We start from the raw sequence: 18,296 nt of genomic DNA, 5'->3' as shown, positions 1-18,296 counted from the left end.
CTAATTTTTCACTTCCATTATTTAAAAAAATATATATATATTCAGAATAATTGCAGTACATTAATAATACTATAGTGTTTTAAAAGAATGTGTCATTACCATGCTTATTTGAAGTAAATAATGTAATAATCAGTCTTTCTTTCATTAAGACTGTTCTGACATTATTCACTGCAGTGTATTGATTTTATAACATCAAAATAATGTAAGATCAGTTATACTGAAAGGGCTGAAGGAGAGGGTCATAGTTCTGAAGGGTGAGGTTAGGGGTATTCTGTATTACAAAGTTTTATTAACGGATATATGAAAGGAAAAAGGCTTAAAACTGCCGTTCTAAGAAATATTTTAGCAAAGATTTGCAATTATAAATATTTTTCTTTTGCTAAGTAATTGATAATTTTCTGAATGTCAAACCAACATAGTGAGTATTGCTATCTATTTTTTCATTGCTTTTGGAAAAAAGAGACTATTTCTTTTTAAAGGAGAAAAACTGTAAGCTTTTGTTCAAAGTGGTCCTACAAGCATCATTTTTTAGGTAGGGATTTTTTTTTAATTATATAAAACAGTTATTGAACTACAGAGTGATGCTTTGCTGCCAAATAATTCTTTTACAAAGCCAAAAGTGAACTGAATAAATTATATTTTTAATTATTTGTTTTAATTAGGGTATATAACGAAAGATTTTTACCCTATTTTTTATTTACTTATTTATTTTTAGTATGAATTATAATATTGTTAGAAAAATAGCTGCCTTCTTGGAAATTGACAATTATGAAAATTGCACAAGTCAAGAACTTGCTTCGTGTATAATGAAATTTTTGATGGAAGTAAAAGTGCCAGGTATTTGAAAGTTTTTTTATTACATTTATATTCCCTCCTATTCTTTTTTCTTTCTTCCCTGGTCTCTCTTTTTATTTATTTATTATTTTTAAAACTTCTTAATTTATTTATTTTGCGTGTGTTGGGTGCACGCAATCTGTTATAATCATTTTAATGTTTATATACATAATCAAAACATATTTGTTGGAATAGGGCTTAACATGTTTTGTTTTTAGGCAAGAGTAAAAAACGTTCTGTTCCTAAACAGTGTGGATCTTCAAAGAATGCACTATTTAATGTAGAAAAGTCTGATGTCTTGAATCATACAATAAAAACATCTGATGTCTTCAGTTGTAAAGGAATTGAAAGGCTTCAGGTAAATTCATATTTTAAGCCATTATATTTGAAGTACCTTTTTATTGCTTTATATAAACTTTTAAAATATTAATTCTGTCTTTTTAAGTCAAAAATGAATGTTTTAATCAAAAAATAGTATTGAGCTTTCTTTTGTTTCTTTTAATGAAGACAAGTTTCATCATTATTAAATTTTCAAATTTACCATTTATTTTGGATCCTTTATTACAGTTTTTTTATTTGTATTTAAGATAGTAGTAAAGCTATGTATTAAGCAATCTTGCATCAGCTTTTGCTAGTTTTGTTCCATTCTGCAGCTTACCACCTATCATTTTAAAGATTTCTGTGAAATTCCTCTTCTATGAAGCATTCAAAATTTAATTAATCCTATCTTAAATCTTACGAACATTTTTACTATTCTGTGATTTACATTGTGTCACTTCCCTTTTTATTGCGATGAATGGTTTTCTGGTTATTGTGTATTAGTTGTTTATGTGTGATTTTTTATTTTTTGTAAAACAATTCAAAGAAAAGAATGCTTTATTAGTTTGATTTCCCTCTGTATACCTGTAGCTTACATTATTTAACTATTACTTAAGATGTCTGTTGCGTGATTTTCCTTCATGCTTTACTAGCATTTCTAATAGCATTCTGTTCTATTTAAGAAAGCAGTTTATTAAATAAAATTGTTTTCTTATCTTTGTAATTATTTTTCACATCAATGATAAAATGTTTCATTAAAAAAAAAAAAAAAAAAAAAAAAAAAAAAACTATTATTTTTATTATTTTAAGTTTTGCACTCGTGTCTTCAGTATATTTCAAATACTGCATACGTTATTTAAGTTATATATATTTAATCAGCAAAAATGTTTGACATTTTTGTGTAGCTCCCATATGCATATGAATGAATACTTTCATTAAATTTAGGCATTAATTTCGTGAAGTACTGTTATTGTTGCAACTCTATGCCATGCTAACCATCTTCTCCCCCCCATCCTTAACACAGCCCTATTTGTTTATTACCACACAGTATATTTAGTGAGGTCTGAACAATTTACTCAAAGGAAAGCACTCGGTAGGTTTCAAGCCTTATGAGTACCGTAGTCAGCTGAGTTCTTGGCTCAAGTGAGTATTTATCACAGGATACAGGCACCTGTGTTAATCCCTCATCCTGTGTGGAATAATTAGCCTGTATCTTTCCTGTAGTGAACATGCTGAGAAGATGTAATGCCAGGTCTAATCTCGTGACAGTAGCGTCTGGGAAAGGGAAAACTAATACATAAAAATATAATTAGAAAAGCATATTATCTAGAGGTGAATGGAGAGATACGTAAAAGTTGAGTAACAATTACTTAAAAATAAAGGAAAGTACAGGTACTACTAAGTAAAGTTGATGTGATTATTAATTTCATTTCCAGTTTTGAAAAAAGACATGGATATTATCTAGCAGTTCTTTGCAACTGTTAAATTTAGGCAGGGATTTTCTGAAGATCTGGGTCATGATTGTAAGTTCATCTCTGCTGAGGATTTTATGAATTTCTTAGATGTGATTGAAGACCTCTATAAAGTCGATTTTTGTGTTAAATTATTGATAGTGTTTGGGGGTTTCTTATAGTTAGTGGTTTCTGATGAACTGGTATTTGCCATGGGAACTGAGTAATTATTATTTCTGGATGAAACATTATTTGCATTGGAGCTGAGTCTGACTTAAGTGCTTTTGAATAGTTGAAGCCTGGTTTAATTAAATTATTGTCATTTGGCTTATTTTTGTGGACTTTAGGACACCCTAAATTATACCCAGTGATGATGTAAATTATACCACATGCTGAGAGATTTAAAAGGCTGTTACTACATTAAAGATGTTCTTTCTTTCCTTTGTAGAAGCAATCTGTTGTTTTATGGGGCAATGAATGTTTGGTACTTCTTTGTTATAGTGGCCTTCGAGATTCAATCGTTAACCAACCGAGAAGTATCATCAAAATCTGGCTGTGTGTTCTTATCCTCACCATGCAATCATAATATGTTAGGACCGGCTGCATGCTCTTATGCCTCAAGATGTAATCATATATAAGCACTGTTTTGTATTTTTGCTTTTGCCGCATGTTCTTATATTATTCATTTTTGACAAGGCTTTTGAATTCTCATTATTTATTTAAAAATATATTCATTGCTCTTCCCCTTTTTTGTGAATATGATGTTAACAGTCTTTAATAAGTAGTGAGATGGATGCCATATAATTTTTTATCTGACAGATGAGTATATGAAAATGGCCACAACTTGAAGCTTTGTGTTAATGACAAAACCATGTGGAGATGCAACGTTTAAAATTGCAAAACGAAAGATTTCCATATTGGAAATTGGTTCAGCAGTTCCAGAATATTATTCTCACTGCTATTAAAGTTATGTATTCTTGGGCAGAGGAGTTGACGTCCATGAAATGGTGTAACAAACAGCTTAAAATGTATGAAAGTGCTGCAATTAACTGGGGCAATTACATGCGATAAAATAATAAGAATAAGGATTCTTAAAAATATTCTTAGGAAATCACATGTGAGTATTATGTTATTATCATATATTGTGTTTATTTTTACATTAGTGCTTCATAAACTTGGTGAAATTATAACTGAGATTTTGGTGTAAATCTAAAATTGCCAAATATAATTGGGGGTCGCTATAATAAAGAAGTAGTGAATATTTTATACAATGTGGTTGAAAGAAACAATTCTCGGAAGAGTGATTTCACTTCCGACAAATGGTATTTTCATATATGTAATTTTTCAGCAGAAACGAAAGAATAGCATGAAATCTTTAATGTCGTAAATTTTTTCCATGTTTTCTCTCTGCATTGAACCAGGAATAGTGGCACTGCAGCTTTTGATTTTTGTTGGTTAATTTGTGGAAATTGTTAACTGTGAATCCTCTATTTGTGAAAACTTGGAATATATTATGTTTGGTGGTGATTATAAGAAGTCCTTTAATTACAACTTTGGTCTCATGTGTTTTGAAATTCTGATGTTCAGTATTATTTTCATGGAAGAAGTTGCTAAGTGAATATTGTTTGTTTTCTGTGTGAGGCAGAATTTGTAGGTTATCTTAATTTAACCTGTTTTGCTATTTTCATAGAAATTTTACTTCTGTTGATTTAGCAAGTTTATTTAAAAATTCCTCTTGTGTTAAGGAGCCAGGGCAAACCATTATTGTTTGTATTAAGTAGAAATTACTTCTGGGAGGCTATTGCAAGATTTCCTCAGAAGTTGTGTGACTGCCAAAAGTTTCATACCTATTTTCTGTGGGCGTAGTGGTCTTATGGCAGACATTCTCATTGCAGTGAGTGTCAGCTATATGCATATGTGCTCGTCCTTAGCACTAAGATAAAAAGTTAAACCTTTTTCCCTTGAGTCTTACTACGTACTTCTCATTTTGCTTGTTCATTGCTAATGTCTGACATCGTCTTGTGTGCGTTAATGTTTAAATATTTGAACTCTTAGCTCAAATTTATGGATTTTAGGCCTTTAAAATGACCTTCTTATGGAGGGCCAATGGCAATAAAATATTGCCATAATCTTATTACCTTTAAATTTAGGTTTTTTTTACCAGTTTTGTAATAGGGGGGAAAAAAATCCATCCTGATATGGATTCCTCATACCTATCATCTTTACATTTTACAGTTTTGGGTTTCAAACTTTTTTAGGCTTAATAGTTTTGGGAGGGGAAAATTGAGCTTGCATTATAAAGTCAACTTACCTTGCAGGTGTTGAGTTTCTTTCGTTATTTGAACAACCTTTTCCTTTTAGGTCTTCATTCACCAAACTGTTAGAAGTGGAAGATCTTTTCACTAATACAAGTATATCTTGTTTCACATGGTCATATTCAGGATCTGATTCCTCTATGTGTATATGAAAAATTGTATATTCATTTGATTTGTTGTCTTTCTTCAAATCTTTGACTTAAGGCTGGTCGTGGTCACTCTCGGGTGAAACATCCTTGTTAGACCATACTCGAAGCAAAAACTGAGACCTCCTTGACACTTGTAGCATAAAGCAAAATAATTTGAATAATTTGAATGCTTGGATGTTAGTATGTTCACTGAAAACATTTTATTTCACTAATGCACATTATGAGTTGATTATGTTATTTGTTGATTTAAACAAACACCAAAACATGAGCACAATATTCATAATAAAAGAATGTAAATCATCAGTAATAAGATATGTACAAAGGTCAGTCAAGAAGTTAGTTGCACTGCTTAACAAAATAGGATAGAAATTTTGCAATAACATTATTTGTATCTTAAAGTTCCATTTAAAATTTACCCCATTATTTAAGCATTTGTTGAGGTGAGGTACAAGTTTTTTAATTCCTTCTGCAAAGAAATCCTGTCCAATGCCCAATAACCATTCTTGTGTTGCAGCTCTCCCCTCATCATCCGAGTGGTATCGTCGCTTTGAAAGTTCTGCTTTCGTGGAATCAGAAACATGAAAGTTACACAGTGCAAGATCTGGGCCGTAAGGAGGGTGATCGCATGTTTGTCTTGCTGCATGTGGTCTTACATTGTCATGTAGGAGCAAAATGCCTTTCGATGGTTTACTTGGCCGTCAATTTTTAAGTGATTGTTGCAGTCATTTTACTGTTTCTTAGTGAAAAGATGCATTAATTGTGCCAACCTTCGGCATAAACTCTGTATGCACCAAACCTTCTATGTTAAAAAACAGCATAAACATTACTTTTCCCACAGATGAAACAGTTCTACACTTTTTTCAAGTCAGGGAACTGCATTTCATTTCAGGTGAGAAGGTATGAGTACAAGACTCATCTCCCATCACAATTTTGTCCAAAAACTCATTTCTTTCCTTTTGGTAATGTTGCAGAAATTCCAAGGCACTTTGAAAATTCTTCCCTTTATGTTCCTCCATCAGTAGACTGAGGCACCCATGGAGCACAAACTTTATGAAATTGCTGCTGGTAGGCAATAATTTTATGCACCCTTCCATGAGAAATATTGAGATTTCTTCTATTGTTATGCGTTTATTTGCAAGAATGCATTTGTACATGCGAGCAGTAATTTCAGAATTTGTGCCAGTTGATGGTCTTCCTTGTGCTCAGCATTGTCAATATCTGTACGTCTGTTCTCAAACATGTGGCACCACTTAGCAACAGTTTGATTTGACATTGCATTTTCACTATAAACTTCATAGAGCTGCCCATAAATTTCACAGCAATTACACCTTTTCGCCCGCAAAAAATGAGTCACTGGATACATTTTGAATTTAAATGCCACTTGCAACTGATGAGACATGTTTACGACTGATTATCAGACAAATTAAAATTGCCTCTAGAAAGCCGCTATGGTACAATATACAGCTAAATGCCTGAAGTGTTTCCAGACAGTTTCATCAAAATAACCTTTGATAGAAAATTTTTACAAAGGGGTTCAACTTTCTGGCTGACCCTACATATATCCTTATATATTTCAGGAAAGTATTATAACTACTTTTGTGTGTGTGTGTTTAGTTTTTTAATTTTCAGGCTTTAGATGCTGCTCTGGATAATGTGTGTTCTTTTGCAATTACATTAAAAATTCATCTTGAAGATGTTAAATATATATTTTGATGAACTCCATCAAAGTTTCTTTGTGATAAACAAGACCATAAATTGCCATGTGCTTTTGTTAGATATTTTGGATTATTGTATTTAAAATCTGAGATCTTGCAATTTATTTGCAATACAGTAAAACTTTGTTTTCATTTTCTGCTGAAGCTAATAAGTATGTCTCTCAGATGACGTAATTGTCGTATGATTCCCCCTGTTCTTATATATTTGTTCTTAAAGGCTGATATTTTACAGCAATGAACTTTTTTTTTTTTTTTTTTTTTTTTTTTTTTTTTTTTTTTTAAGTTAAATGTACATAAATATAAAATCAACCATTTACAAGTTATTTCATCATTGAAGGAAAACTATTAAAAATATACAAGCATAGAAACTTTCTGTGATTCATTCCTATGCAATGAGTTTTTTGAGTGTAAGCTAATTTTCCCTGCAACATGTATAATCCTTAAATCCGATAGCTGCATTGCATTTAATAACACTGAAAACTTAATAAAATAACTTTAGTATTTTGATAATCAGATATGCACCCTTTCAGGGTAGTTGCAGAGCATCAAATATGATTTGCAAAATACGGTGAAACTTCTGATAATGAAGTCTTTCGTAGTTGAAGCAGTGTTGAATGTGCTGAAGAAGGCTTTTCTGTATTTTAATTTCTTAATTAATTTTAATTCTTGTTTCTTCTCTGTATTTTAATATTTTATTTCTGCATTTGAATGTTATCTTGAAAAAAACTATGATCGTCTGTAAGTAACCATGATTTTCTTTAATTTCTTCATTTGTTTAAGGGACTGGGCTTATAATTTGTGGAAACGATGTGTAAATTTACTTGTTTCACTAATTTACATGCCATATAGTTTACGTGTCTCATTTATTTTTCTAGTGCGATGAAGTGTCCATACATACAAAACCCCGTAAAGCAGCTGTGATCCATAGGTTAACCAAGTCATCATATTCACAGATAGGAATAATTAAAAATAATGGTAAAATTCGCTCCTCTTATAGTAAATTTTAATTTTTTGTAAATGAAATGAAATATGTAATTAAACCGTGTGTATTGAAATAATTTATCATTCTTAATATTGCTTTTCTGAAGAAGGGATTAAGTATCTGTCTTTGCCTTTATATATATAAAGCTTTTGTCCAGAATAAAAGATTGGTGAAGAATCATAAAATGTAGTCGTAGCTTAAATTATCAGACGATAAGTTTAAAAAACAGGACCCATTTATTATTATTCAGGAGAAATAGCAGTTACAAAATCAGATATCCGGAGTAAATAAAAAGAATTACTAATAACTTTTTGTATGAAGTTTACTGCATCTTGACATTTAAGAAAAAGGCCCTGATATTCTTTTGCGAGTCCTTTTATAGACTCTGGAAAGGTGGAGCTTCCAAGAAATGACGCCAACCTCGTCAGCCATTCTAGTTCGCTTTAAATATTTCCAGAACATTCTATAACTGTACGTGTAGAAAAAGGCGGGAAAAACAACTTGACTACGGGGCTGTGGATTTAATTCCACGTAAATTCAAATAAGAGAACGTCACCATTAAAAATGAAAAGAACATACAGTTAGAATTTTAAGTGTATTCTTGACAATGGAATTTTATTATTACAAAATATTCCCCCCCATCTGAAAAGGCCTGAAGCCGAGCGCCTCGACCACAAGATATTCTAAATTAAAAAAAATATTTTAAATAATTGTTTAATTTGTTTGAAGAACTCTCATCCAGAATTCGAGTTACAATAATATTAATCTTAAAAAACACTCTCACTATAACACAGTCAATAATAATATCAATATATAAATTGTAAATAATATACCTTAATATATTGACATTTATAGAAAGTAAAGAAAAATAACATTAGCATGCAGTATTGGGAAAATAACATGCAGTATTGGGAAAACATTTCTCGAGAACAGTTTCAGTTCTGGATCCAGGTCTTTAGAGATTGCTGCAAAACATTAGAGCAGTTCGTATTTTACAAATCTTTCATTTCCAGTTCGCCGTGGCTTATTAAAAATTTCTATTTGAGTTGAGGTATTCCTCTATTTTTTTCTTCATATCATTGACAATTGCAATACTTGACTAATTTCTTAACATTTCCTTTTGACTTTTAGTTTGTTTACAGTATTTCATTTTGACTACTTATTCATATAAAACACTTATTTTGATAATAATCATTTTACACAATAATTTTACTCGTATTTTACCTTTTACTATCGACAATGACAATTATGTCATATACTGCATTGTCGTTCAACACAACTTTCAACTTCAATAGTATTTTATAATTACCATTAATGTCGTTGCCAAAAAATTGACACATAAATACAAAATAAATGCAAAGATACAAAACAACACATCAAAAATTTACAATACAGAAAATTAGACATTAAATAATTAGAGGTGCTCTAATTACCTTTAGTAGCAACCCCAGTTGAGCGTTTACCAAAAGGAAGGTGTGTCTACCTATTGGTGATGTAGTTTAAAATTTTCTGGGTCTTGGTAGTGTCGTAGTCTGGAAACATGGACAATGTCAGTAGGTTTCTTTGTGTGGTAATTCTTTTTATCAATTTTATAATTAACCTCAGATAATTTTTTGACAATTTGGTATGGTCCAGAATAGGGAGGTGTCAATTTACGTGTATTCGGAAATTCAAATTCATCAAATAAAACTAGATCACCAGGTTGAAAATCTACATCTGCATATTTCATGATTATCACTACACATTTCAGGATAATATCAAATCTTACTTAGAATACTATTAATTAGAATAAGACTTGAAATTTAAATAAACTCATAATTACTTTAACATATAATATATTTAAACCGAACTATTGTCGTAGCAACTTAGTTCACACACTGAGAAAAAATAATTTCTTAAAATATGTTCTTACTTGGCTGTGGAGTACACTATTTAATCCTGCTCGTTTGTGTGCTGTTAAAAAAAACACAGCATAAATGATTGAAATTCTTCAGCTTCTTTCCAGCAGACGATATCCAAATCATGCGGTTCTAATTATGAGACGCGCTCAAAATGCGACAAGAAAGCTGTATCACGATTCACAATTCTTTAATTGAAAAAAAAAAAAAAAAAAAAAAGCATAAATGATGGAAATTCTTCAGCTTCTTTCCAGCAGACGATATCCAACTCATTTGGGTTAACTATGAGACGTGCTCAAAATTCGAAGAGAAAGCTGTATCACAATTCACAATTCTTCAGTTGTAAAAAACAGGACAATATCCAAATCATTCGGTTCTAACTATGAGACGTGCTCAAAATTCGAAGAGAAAGCTGTATCACAATTCACAATTCTTCAGTTGTAAAAAACAGACACAACTTGCACTTAAAAGTTCTTTCTCTTCCATTGGAATTATTTTCCTTTTCGGTACACCCATCCTGCCAACTCCTTGTGATGTACCAGCTTTTGTCCAGAATAAAAGATTGGTGAAGAATCATAAAATGTAGTCGTAGCTTAAATTATCAGATGATAAGTTAAAAAACAGGATCCATTTATTATTATTCAAGAGAAATAGCAGTTACAAAATCAGATATCAGAGTAAATAAAAAGAATTACTAATAACTTTTTGTATGAAGTTTACTGCATCGTGACATTTAAGAAAAAGCCCCTGATATTCTTTTGCGAGTCCTTTTATAGCCTCTGGAAAGGTGGAGCTTCCAAGAAATGACGTCAGCCATTCCAGTTTGCTTTAAATATTTCCAGAACATTCTATAACTGTACGTATAGAAAAAGGCGGGAAAAACAACTTGACTATGGGGCTGTGGATTTAATTCCACGTACTTTCAAATAAGAGAGCGTCGCCATTAAATATGAAAAGAACATACAGTTAGAATTTTAAGTGTATTCTTGACTATGGAATTTTATTATTACACACACACATATATATATATATATATAAGAAAAATTTTAATGGGAAAGTTTTTGTTTAAAATTTGGATTTAGAAGAAACATTGTGGTATTTCTGATGTTATTTATCTAATTTATATAGCATCAATAAATAAAGAATTAATTTATATTTATAACCTTCACAAAAGTATTTATGCATGTAGTTTATATCATTTTGTATTTTTAAAAGTAATATCTGAATGTAAAGTGATTATTCTTTATGAAGTCTTTTTAAGATTGAAAAAAGTTGTAAAAATAAGTATACATAAATTTTGTTTTAAATAGTTATTGTGTCATCATCATTTGTTATGCAGTAGCCTTAGTTGACAAGATCCAAAAAGAGTAAAGGGCGGGCAAAAGCATACTTAAATTAGAGATGAGCAAAACCCGTTCAGTACAGACGTGTCATATGTGTATCAGCAGCAAACATTAACTCACAGCCAGGTGTGTCATATTTGAATCCCATTTAATTCACTCTATTGGCCGGGTGTACCACATTTGACCTTTTAGATAGAACGGGTGTGTCTCATTTGAATCCCCATTTAATTCACTCTACCTGCCGGGCGTACCACATTTGACCTTTTAGATAGAACATTTAATTAATATTTTTTGTTGCCGCTAGATGTAGCTTTATGCCTGTTATGGGGAAATATATCGAAAGTTAAGTAAGCCCCTGATATTCTTTTGCGAGTCCTTTTATAGCCTCTGGAAAGGTGGAGCTTCCAAGAAATGACATCAGCCATTCCAGTTTGCTTTAAATATTTCCAGAACATTCTATAACTGTACGTGTAGAAAAAGGCGGGAAAAACAACTTGACTACGGGGCTGTAGGTTTAATTCCACGTACTTTCAAATAAGAGAGCGTCACCATTAAATATGAAAAGAACATACAGTTAGAATTTTAAGTGTATTCTTGACTATGGAATTTGATATAAACAAATGCACCTGCTCTCACTGCATTGAGGTACTTTTTATTTTTGCGATATAGTGGGATAGAGGTTCTATGATCAGATTTTTTTTAATTACTCTTATATTTTTCCTTTTTTTTTTTATTACTCTTAGATTTTTCGGGCTTTGAGATAAAGGGAAACGTGTAGAATATACACAATCAATCACTAATTCGTTAGTGTTGAGTAATGTAAGAGCTCTTACTGTGTCATTTTATATAAACAAATGAACATGTTCTGGATGCTTTGGAATACTCTTAATTTAATTTATTAATTTTTATTTTATTTTTTATCAGTTATAGTGGAGATGTTCTATCATTAGAGACTTTTTTATTAATCCTTGAGGGCATTGAGACGAATATTTTGTATCGCTTGGCGAAAGTTTTTTTTTTTTTAAATGTCAAAACGAAAGCACTATCTGACCGTAGAACATATGCAAATGCTAAATGAGTCAAATTTGCTGAGTAAAATAGCAGCAGATATTATATTCCTGTGACCAATGCAAGGTTGGACTTTGCGTAGACCCATGTTTCAAAGAATATCATATACTGTCTCATTTTGAAACATTGCTTACTTTTCGTTGTTTGCTCATTGAAATTTTATGAAAGACAGTTTTAATATTTTTAAATTTTAATTGTGTGTTGTGTTAAATAAAATCTGCGATTGTTTGGATATTTTTCCATATATATTTATTTGTGGGATAAGGAGAAAATTATATTATTCTAGAATGAGTATTTTATAAAATTTTTTAAGGAAAATATAATAATGAAGGCTTAAAATTAATTCTGACAGCTACCTGAATGTTCTTCTCATAATGTACCCAAAATTGGAAAAATTGGATGACCAGGGTTCTTACAGTCCTTAAGAGACCTTAAAAGTTCTTAAATTTTTTTGAATTGATTTTTGGTCCTTAAAAGTCCTTAACTTTGGCCAAAATCAGCAGAAGGTCCTTAATTTTAATCATCTGAAATTTCTGTCTGTTTTTATGACTGCCATTTTGAGTGTGAATTAGCATTTTGGAGGAATATTTTTGGCGATTCACTGACATATATGGTTATCTTTTGAATGGGTTCATGGGTTGTAATTTGTTTCTATTTCTAATAAAAATGATGGGATACTCGAGTTTCTAAGCAAGAAGTGAAACATAAGCATTTCGAAATTCCTTTTTTCTAATAAAGAAATCTTAAACAACTTTTCGCTTTTGGGGATGTGAATTCTTTTATTAAATAGCTCTAAATTTGGTGACTTGTCAATATTTTGGCGATTTTAGGATCAGTTTCTATAGAAAATTTTTAATTTCGAGATCTGACAATTTTTCAACCAGTTTTTTTAAAGCGTCATAACATTGATAAATTTCATTAAAATAATGGTAATATTATTGAAATTATATATAAAAAATAACATTAAAACATTCTGTTTTTCGCTGTCATATTATAAAGTTTCATTTTGAAAACTTATACAACATTATGAATCTGATAAATAACGCATATTGCTATAAAGCATAATTAACAAAACAGCTCTTAGCAAGAGCAAAATTAGCTATGCAATTAATTAAAAATGTCTTCTTTTTAATTTTTTCATAGTAAGCATTTTCCCCATGCAATTGTCTCGGAATATTCAAAATTCTCAGAATAGGCAACAGTTTTCTCTATAAAATTAATTTTACACTTTTTCCCTCCTTCTTTTTTTTTTTTTCAAAATATTTCTGACTTTTTGCTGTTACAGAATCGGTAGGGATAATTTTTCTTTAGTATTTTAGACTTTGCAGCTTGGAAAGTTTAGAATGGTTTGAAGTCAAGATTTATAGACCCACGATTCTAGAAGATTCGAGAAATATGTGACAAAATGAAAAATGTCTCCATGATATTGACACATAATGGATGTATTTTACAGAAAGTTTGTGATGAATTTCTTACCTTTTGGAGAACGTCTGGAAGAACAATAAAAACATAATATTTAAATGTTTTACTCCTGATACTAGAATCTTTTTCTTAACATGTTTATCTTCCCTTTATTTTCTCTACCTTTCACTAGACACAAGCATCAAAAATATCAAAAATGCTTCTAATCTTATCACTGGGCAGGCATTATAGAAAGGGTCTTTTTTTATTAATAAAGAAATTGAAAACTTACAATTTAAAAGATCCATCTAATATGCCTTAATGCATCATACACAGAGCTGGCACTAGGCATTTTCCCACCTGATGCAATCTCTGTGGATGCTTTTGCTATTTCTAGATTTTGTTGTTCGGTGTGTCACTAGATTCTAAAAATTCTGCCACGCCAGCTTTGTAACCGGGCTTTACCATATATATTTCATATTTCTTCTGAATGTTCATATTACTAAAGAAATAGAATTAGCCACTTTTTCTATACATTCTAAATGCATTTAGTGTTTTTTGGAATCTCGGAAGTAATTAGATCCAAAAATTCTAAAATGAAAAGGAATCGTGTTGAAGAAAGAAACTGAATACATAAAGAAAATTACTCCTCAAAGATATGTGCAGTTATTATTATGTAACTTACCCAATTGTTTATAATTTCAGCCTTTCAGTTTATGATTCAGTCGGGGGTTTGGGACTATTTAACTTTTACTAGATCAAGTAAACCCTCATAGGTACCTTGTGGAGATGTTGACAAGTTAGGAGATAAGCACACAGAAACTAGCAAGAGCATTGGTTTGCATATTGAGACAACTCTCTAATTATTAGAAAAGATGCTTAAAGAGAAGGAAATCTATATAAACTAGCCAAAATGTTTGGAAAGGCTTCAAATTATAATGAAGAATAAATATTTTATTGAGTGTTGTTTAATGTGTATCCTAATATCGTTTAAGAATCAATGTCATAAATTACATGTATTTTAAACTGTGAAATTTTATTAGATTTTGATTATAATAGGCTTTTTTTAACAAATATTGTTAAAAAATAAAAATTTAATAGTGGCCATGTAAATCCATAATGACTAAGGTTATCTAATTACCTAATTTAATTATTTATAACTAACTGCTTGCCCTTAAAAGTTATCTCTACATATTAAAGCGAGTTATTGCCTTTCATTAACACTTACTGTGTTCACAAGATAAAACACAAAAATTTTAAAATTCAAGTAAAACTTATTCTTTGCATCATTCTTTGCGTCCAGTGAAACTTAAAAATAATACAAAACAACTTATCATCTCTGGTACTTTAATCGCTTATTGGAACATTAAAGTATATTAACTGGGCTACGATCCCTTGGAACTATGCACAAAGCTGTGACACTAACTGCATCACACAGAGCCTGACTAAGTTTGAACACTTGCCAACTGTGTCTACATCAGACCTTTCGGGTTTATTCTAATGAGCAGGTCTCTATCTAGACAAGCAACAGCGTTGACAACATTCAATCTTTTGTTATGAACCATGCTGATTTTGATATTACTTCTCATTTTAACCTACACCGTTTGACATAAAATCTACCTGCTATTTACTAAACCTCTAGACTGACTAAGTATGTAACAAAATGAGACATAAAAAAATCAACATAAAGCTAACTATTAGTAAAATGTAAGTAAATGTCATCTTTTTTCAAATATGTCCAAATATTATAAGTGTAAAATATTTAATCCTACTTGATAAATTGTATAAAGTTTATTTTATTCTCAAACTTATTAATCATTATGTTAATTAATTCATGTTTAGTAATAATGCATACTACTCAGGGATCTATTTTATTTTTAGGATGGTATTACAAAAGTGAAATTCAGGCATAGAATAGCATTTTTAATTGAATTTATTCAGTTCCCATTTACTCATAGGTCCTTAATTTTTCATTAATGGTCCTTAAAAGTACTTAATTTCTGTGTGCAGAAATTTGTACAAACCCTGATGACAAATTTCATTTATACGAATTTTTTTTCCAAAGTTAGGCTTAGCAGCATAAATTGCCCGTCCCCACAGTACGACGCATCCGGTTCTCGCGCCGTCCCAAGAGAGCGCTTTAGCAGAAGTGGATTGGTTCTTTTTAGTGATTCACTGCTCACTGACAATGACCTTGATTAATGTTTTCATAGCAGATGTGGAATGAGAGTAGTGTACGAAGATGAGGGGGGAAAGCAGAAAAAATTGAATAAGAAGTGGGATCACTGCAATCAACTCAACCAAAACGCTTACTCTCCTGGAGTGCTTTCTTTCAACAGATTCATAGAACAACAATAAAATTCTGTAGCAAAAAAAAAAAAAAAAAAAAAAAAAAAAAAATTCTAGAAGTTAATAATGAAAACTAAACTCACTTTTGTTAAAGATTGTTATTTTATTACTATAATTGATTTTTTGTTGCTACTGCCAAGTACAGTGTAAAGATGAATTTTTAGATTGGAGGCAGATCCCAAAGAACAGGAAACTGTCTGCTGACAATACTGGCATTTTCTTTTTTTTATTTAATTTATGAAAATGATATGAGGTTCTTCTGTTCGGGAAGGTCCACATTTAGTCCTGCAGCCTTGAAAAAATATATTAGATGGAAAAATTTATGAAAGTCAAAGGAACAGTTCCAAAGAAGTGAAAAGAGCAAATAATGAAGACTCCGCTGGAGCCAAATTTGTGGCAAGAGCAGGAGCGATAAAAAGAGCAAATAATGAAGACTTGGTAGGAATCAGATCTAGGACAAGAGTAAAAGCAATGAAGGAGCAAATAATGGTCACTCTGAAGGACCCACATCTGCGACTAGGGACAGCGTACTGACAGCTGGAAATCCAAGGAAATAGTTCCTATAACAGGGTTTGTAAGGTCCTTAAAAGACCTTAATTTTTTTCAAAAATGATTTTTGGTCCTTAAAAGTCTTTAATTTTGGCCAAAATGAATAAACAGTCCTTAATTTTGCTCATTTGACATTTCTTATCATTTCTAATGATTGCCATTCTAAGTGTGAATTACGATTTCTCATGAATATGGAATTAAAATTACACGGCTCTTAACCAATCTGTTGGCGGATTTGCGTTGCAAATGATTTAAAAAAAAAAAAAAAATTAGCTACCCGAATGAAAGTATCGGTGTCTGATTGGCTATTCACCCAATCTTTCGAAACAGGTGTTATCCATAAATTTAGGCAGATTGTGACGAAAGCGTGAAGCCGGAAGTTCTTTAAGAGGCGAAAGTGATGATGAAGATGCTCGAGAAAAAAAAGGGGGGGTTCTGAAAATATTTGCCAAAATCAGAGCAATTCCAACCTGGAAGGCCACAACCCTTCCGACGCCAATAGGAACGAGATGCCTGGAAACTGCATTTTCAATAAACTGTGGCTTCATCAAGCTGACTACAAAGACTGGATATTGATGGATGGCAATCCTTAAATGTGGTCTTTGTCTGAAACAAATTGAAATTTCTAGAATGGGAGAGTCAGCGCTGAAAATTCACATGAAAATTAAGTTTCGTTTTATCATTTAAATTTGTTTTTACACAGTTTTGTTTAGCTTAATTTCTGTGTTTGTTTCAATTAAGCCATAAATTAATTTTTTATCACCTTCTACGGAGTTTATTCTCTTTTGCACATACTATATGTATTGGATATCGGGATTATGAGTTTATTTCTGCAGAGGGTCTGTTATCGATTTTGCGGGAAATCTGTTGGCTCCATTTTGATTTTAGGTCGCCAAGATCAAATTCGGTAATGCAAGCCGAGAAAAAGTGAAGTTCGGAAATACGCTTTGAAGCTTCAATAGACAATTAAGTATTTGGTTTAAACCTATGTTGTTGATAGTAATGCATAATTTTTGCTAATGGCGATACAATTATTATTTGAAAATAACTAACTAATTAAAAAATTTTTAATATTTTTAAAGCTGAAAACAACTAATTAAACTAATTTTCCTGAATTAACTACACGCAAAATTAAATCATTTTAAATCTACTAAGATGGCACGTAGAAATTATAAAATTGAAAATATGAAATCGTGATTTATGAAATAATAAAGCATTTATGATTTAAAGGGTATCAAAATTTACAAAAGAAAAGAGCTTAATATTTATATGTTTACTTTATTAAACATTTCTTTCAATGTGAGTTGTTTGATTTGTTTTCTCTGCTAATACTTTAGACATATAATTTCTTGTTCAGTTATTAAGTTCCATTGCTCAAGTCCTGTAATTGCTGTGTCGAGAATTCCGAATAACTTGTCAATCAAAATTTTTTCTCGTTCAGTAACCTCTCTGTTACTTTCTTCACTATCGATAGCTGTATTTTCTGGATTTAGAACCATACTACGGATTTCGCCCTCCGTTATTTGATTGATGATTGGGAATTGTCATCGCAATGAAAAACTTCTGTTTAACTTCGCTAAATTCTGCCGCCTGGTGCGGCCATGCGAGATCTGGCACTGCTTCTGGCTTTATGTGAATAACAAACCAGTTATTCTTAATTCAAATAGCACTAAATATAATCATTTGTCCTATGAGTATCATCAACAAAATCTATTTTTAGCATAAGGAAAGAAATTTCTGGTAAATCTCCCCTTGTCAACATTTTAGCGCATTAAACTTAAATCTGTAATCGGATAATACTCTGTTATTTGGCATCGCTGCATGATTCATCACTCAAGTTGTCATCCGTTGATAAACATGCGGTGATGAAATCAAAATACAATAAATAATGATTCGTGATTTTGGCATCAAGGATATAAAATAT

The 18,296-nt window shown here is 31.1% G+C and overlaps 1 protein-coding gene across 3 annotated transcripts in view; it reads left to right on the top strand.

Moving 5' to 3' along the window:
- LOC118201090 (uncharacterized) overlaps positions 1-18,296 on the top strand; it is a 221,599-nt gene that overhangs the window by 172,904 nt on the left and 30,399 nt on the right. For 2 of the 3 annotated variants that reach the window (XM_085822950.1, XM_085822947.1), the window contains exons 21-23: positions 716-837; positions 1,053-1,192; positions 7,658-7,757. In XM_085822950.1, the coding sequence (XP_085679076.1) occupies positions 716-837; positions 1,053-1,192; positions 7,658-7,757 (362 nt within the window). The remainder of the gene's footprint in view (positions 1-715; positions 838-1,052; positions 1,193-7,657; positions 7,758-18,296) is intronic. The other variant, XR_015042854.1, reaches the window with a different exon arrangement.

This window comes from Stegodyphus dumicola, chromosome 1 (assembly GCF_044657685.1).
Source record: "Stegodyphus dumicola isolate Sdum_Otavi_A_Nest chromosome 1, ASM4465768v1".
Taxonomy (NCBI): Eukaryota; Metazoa; Arthropoda; class Arachnida; order Araneae; family Eresidae; genus Stegodyphus; species Stegodyphus dumicola.
Note: the sequence above shows the minus strand (reverse complement) of the source record. Positions and strands in the feature narration are given on the sequence as shown.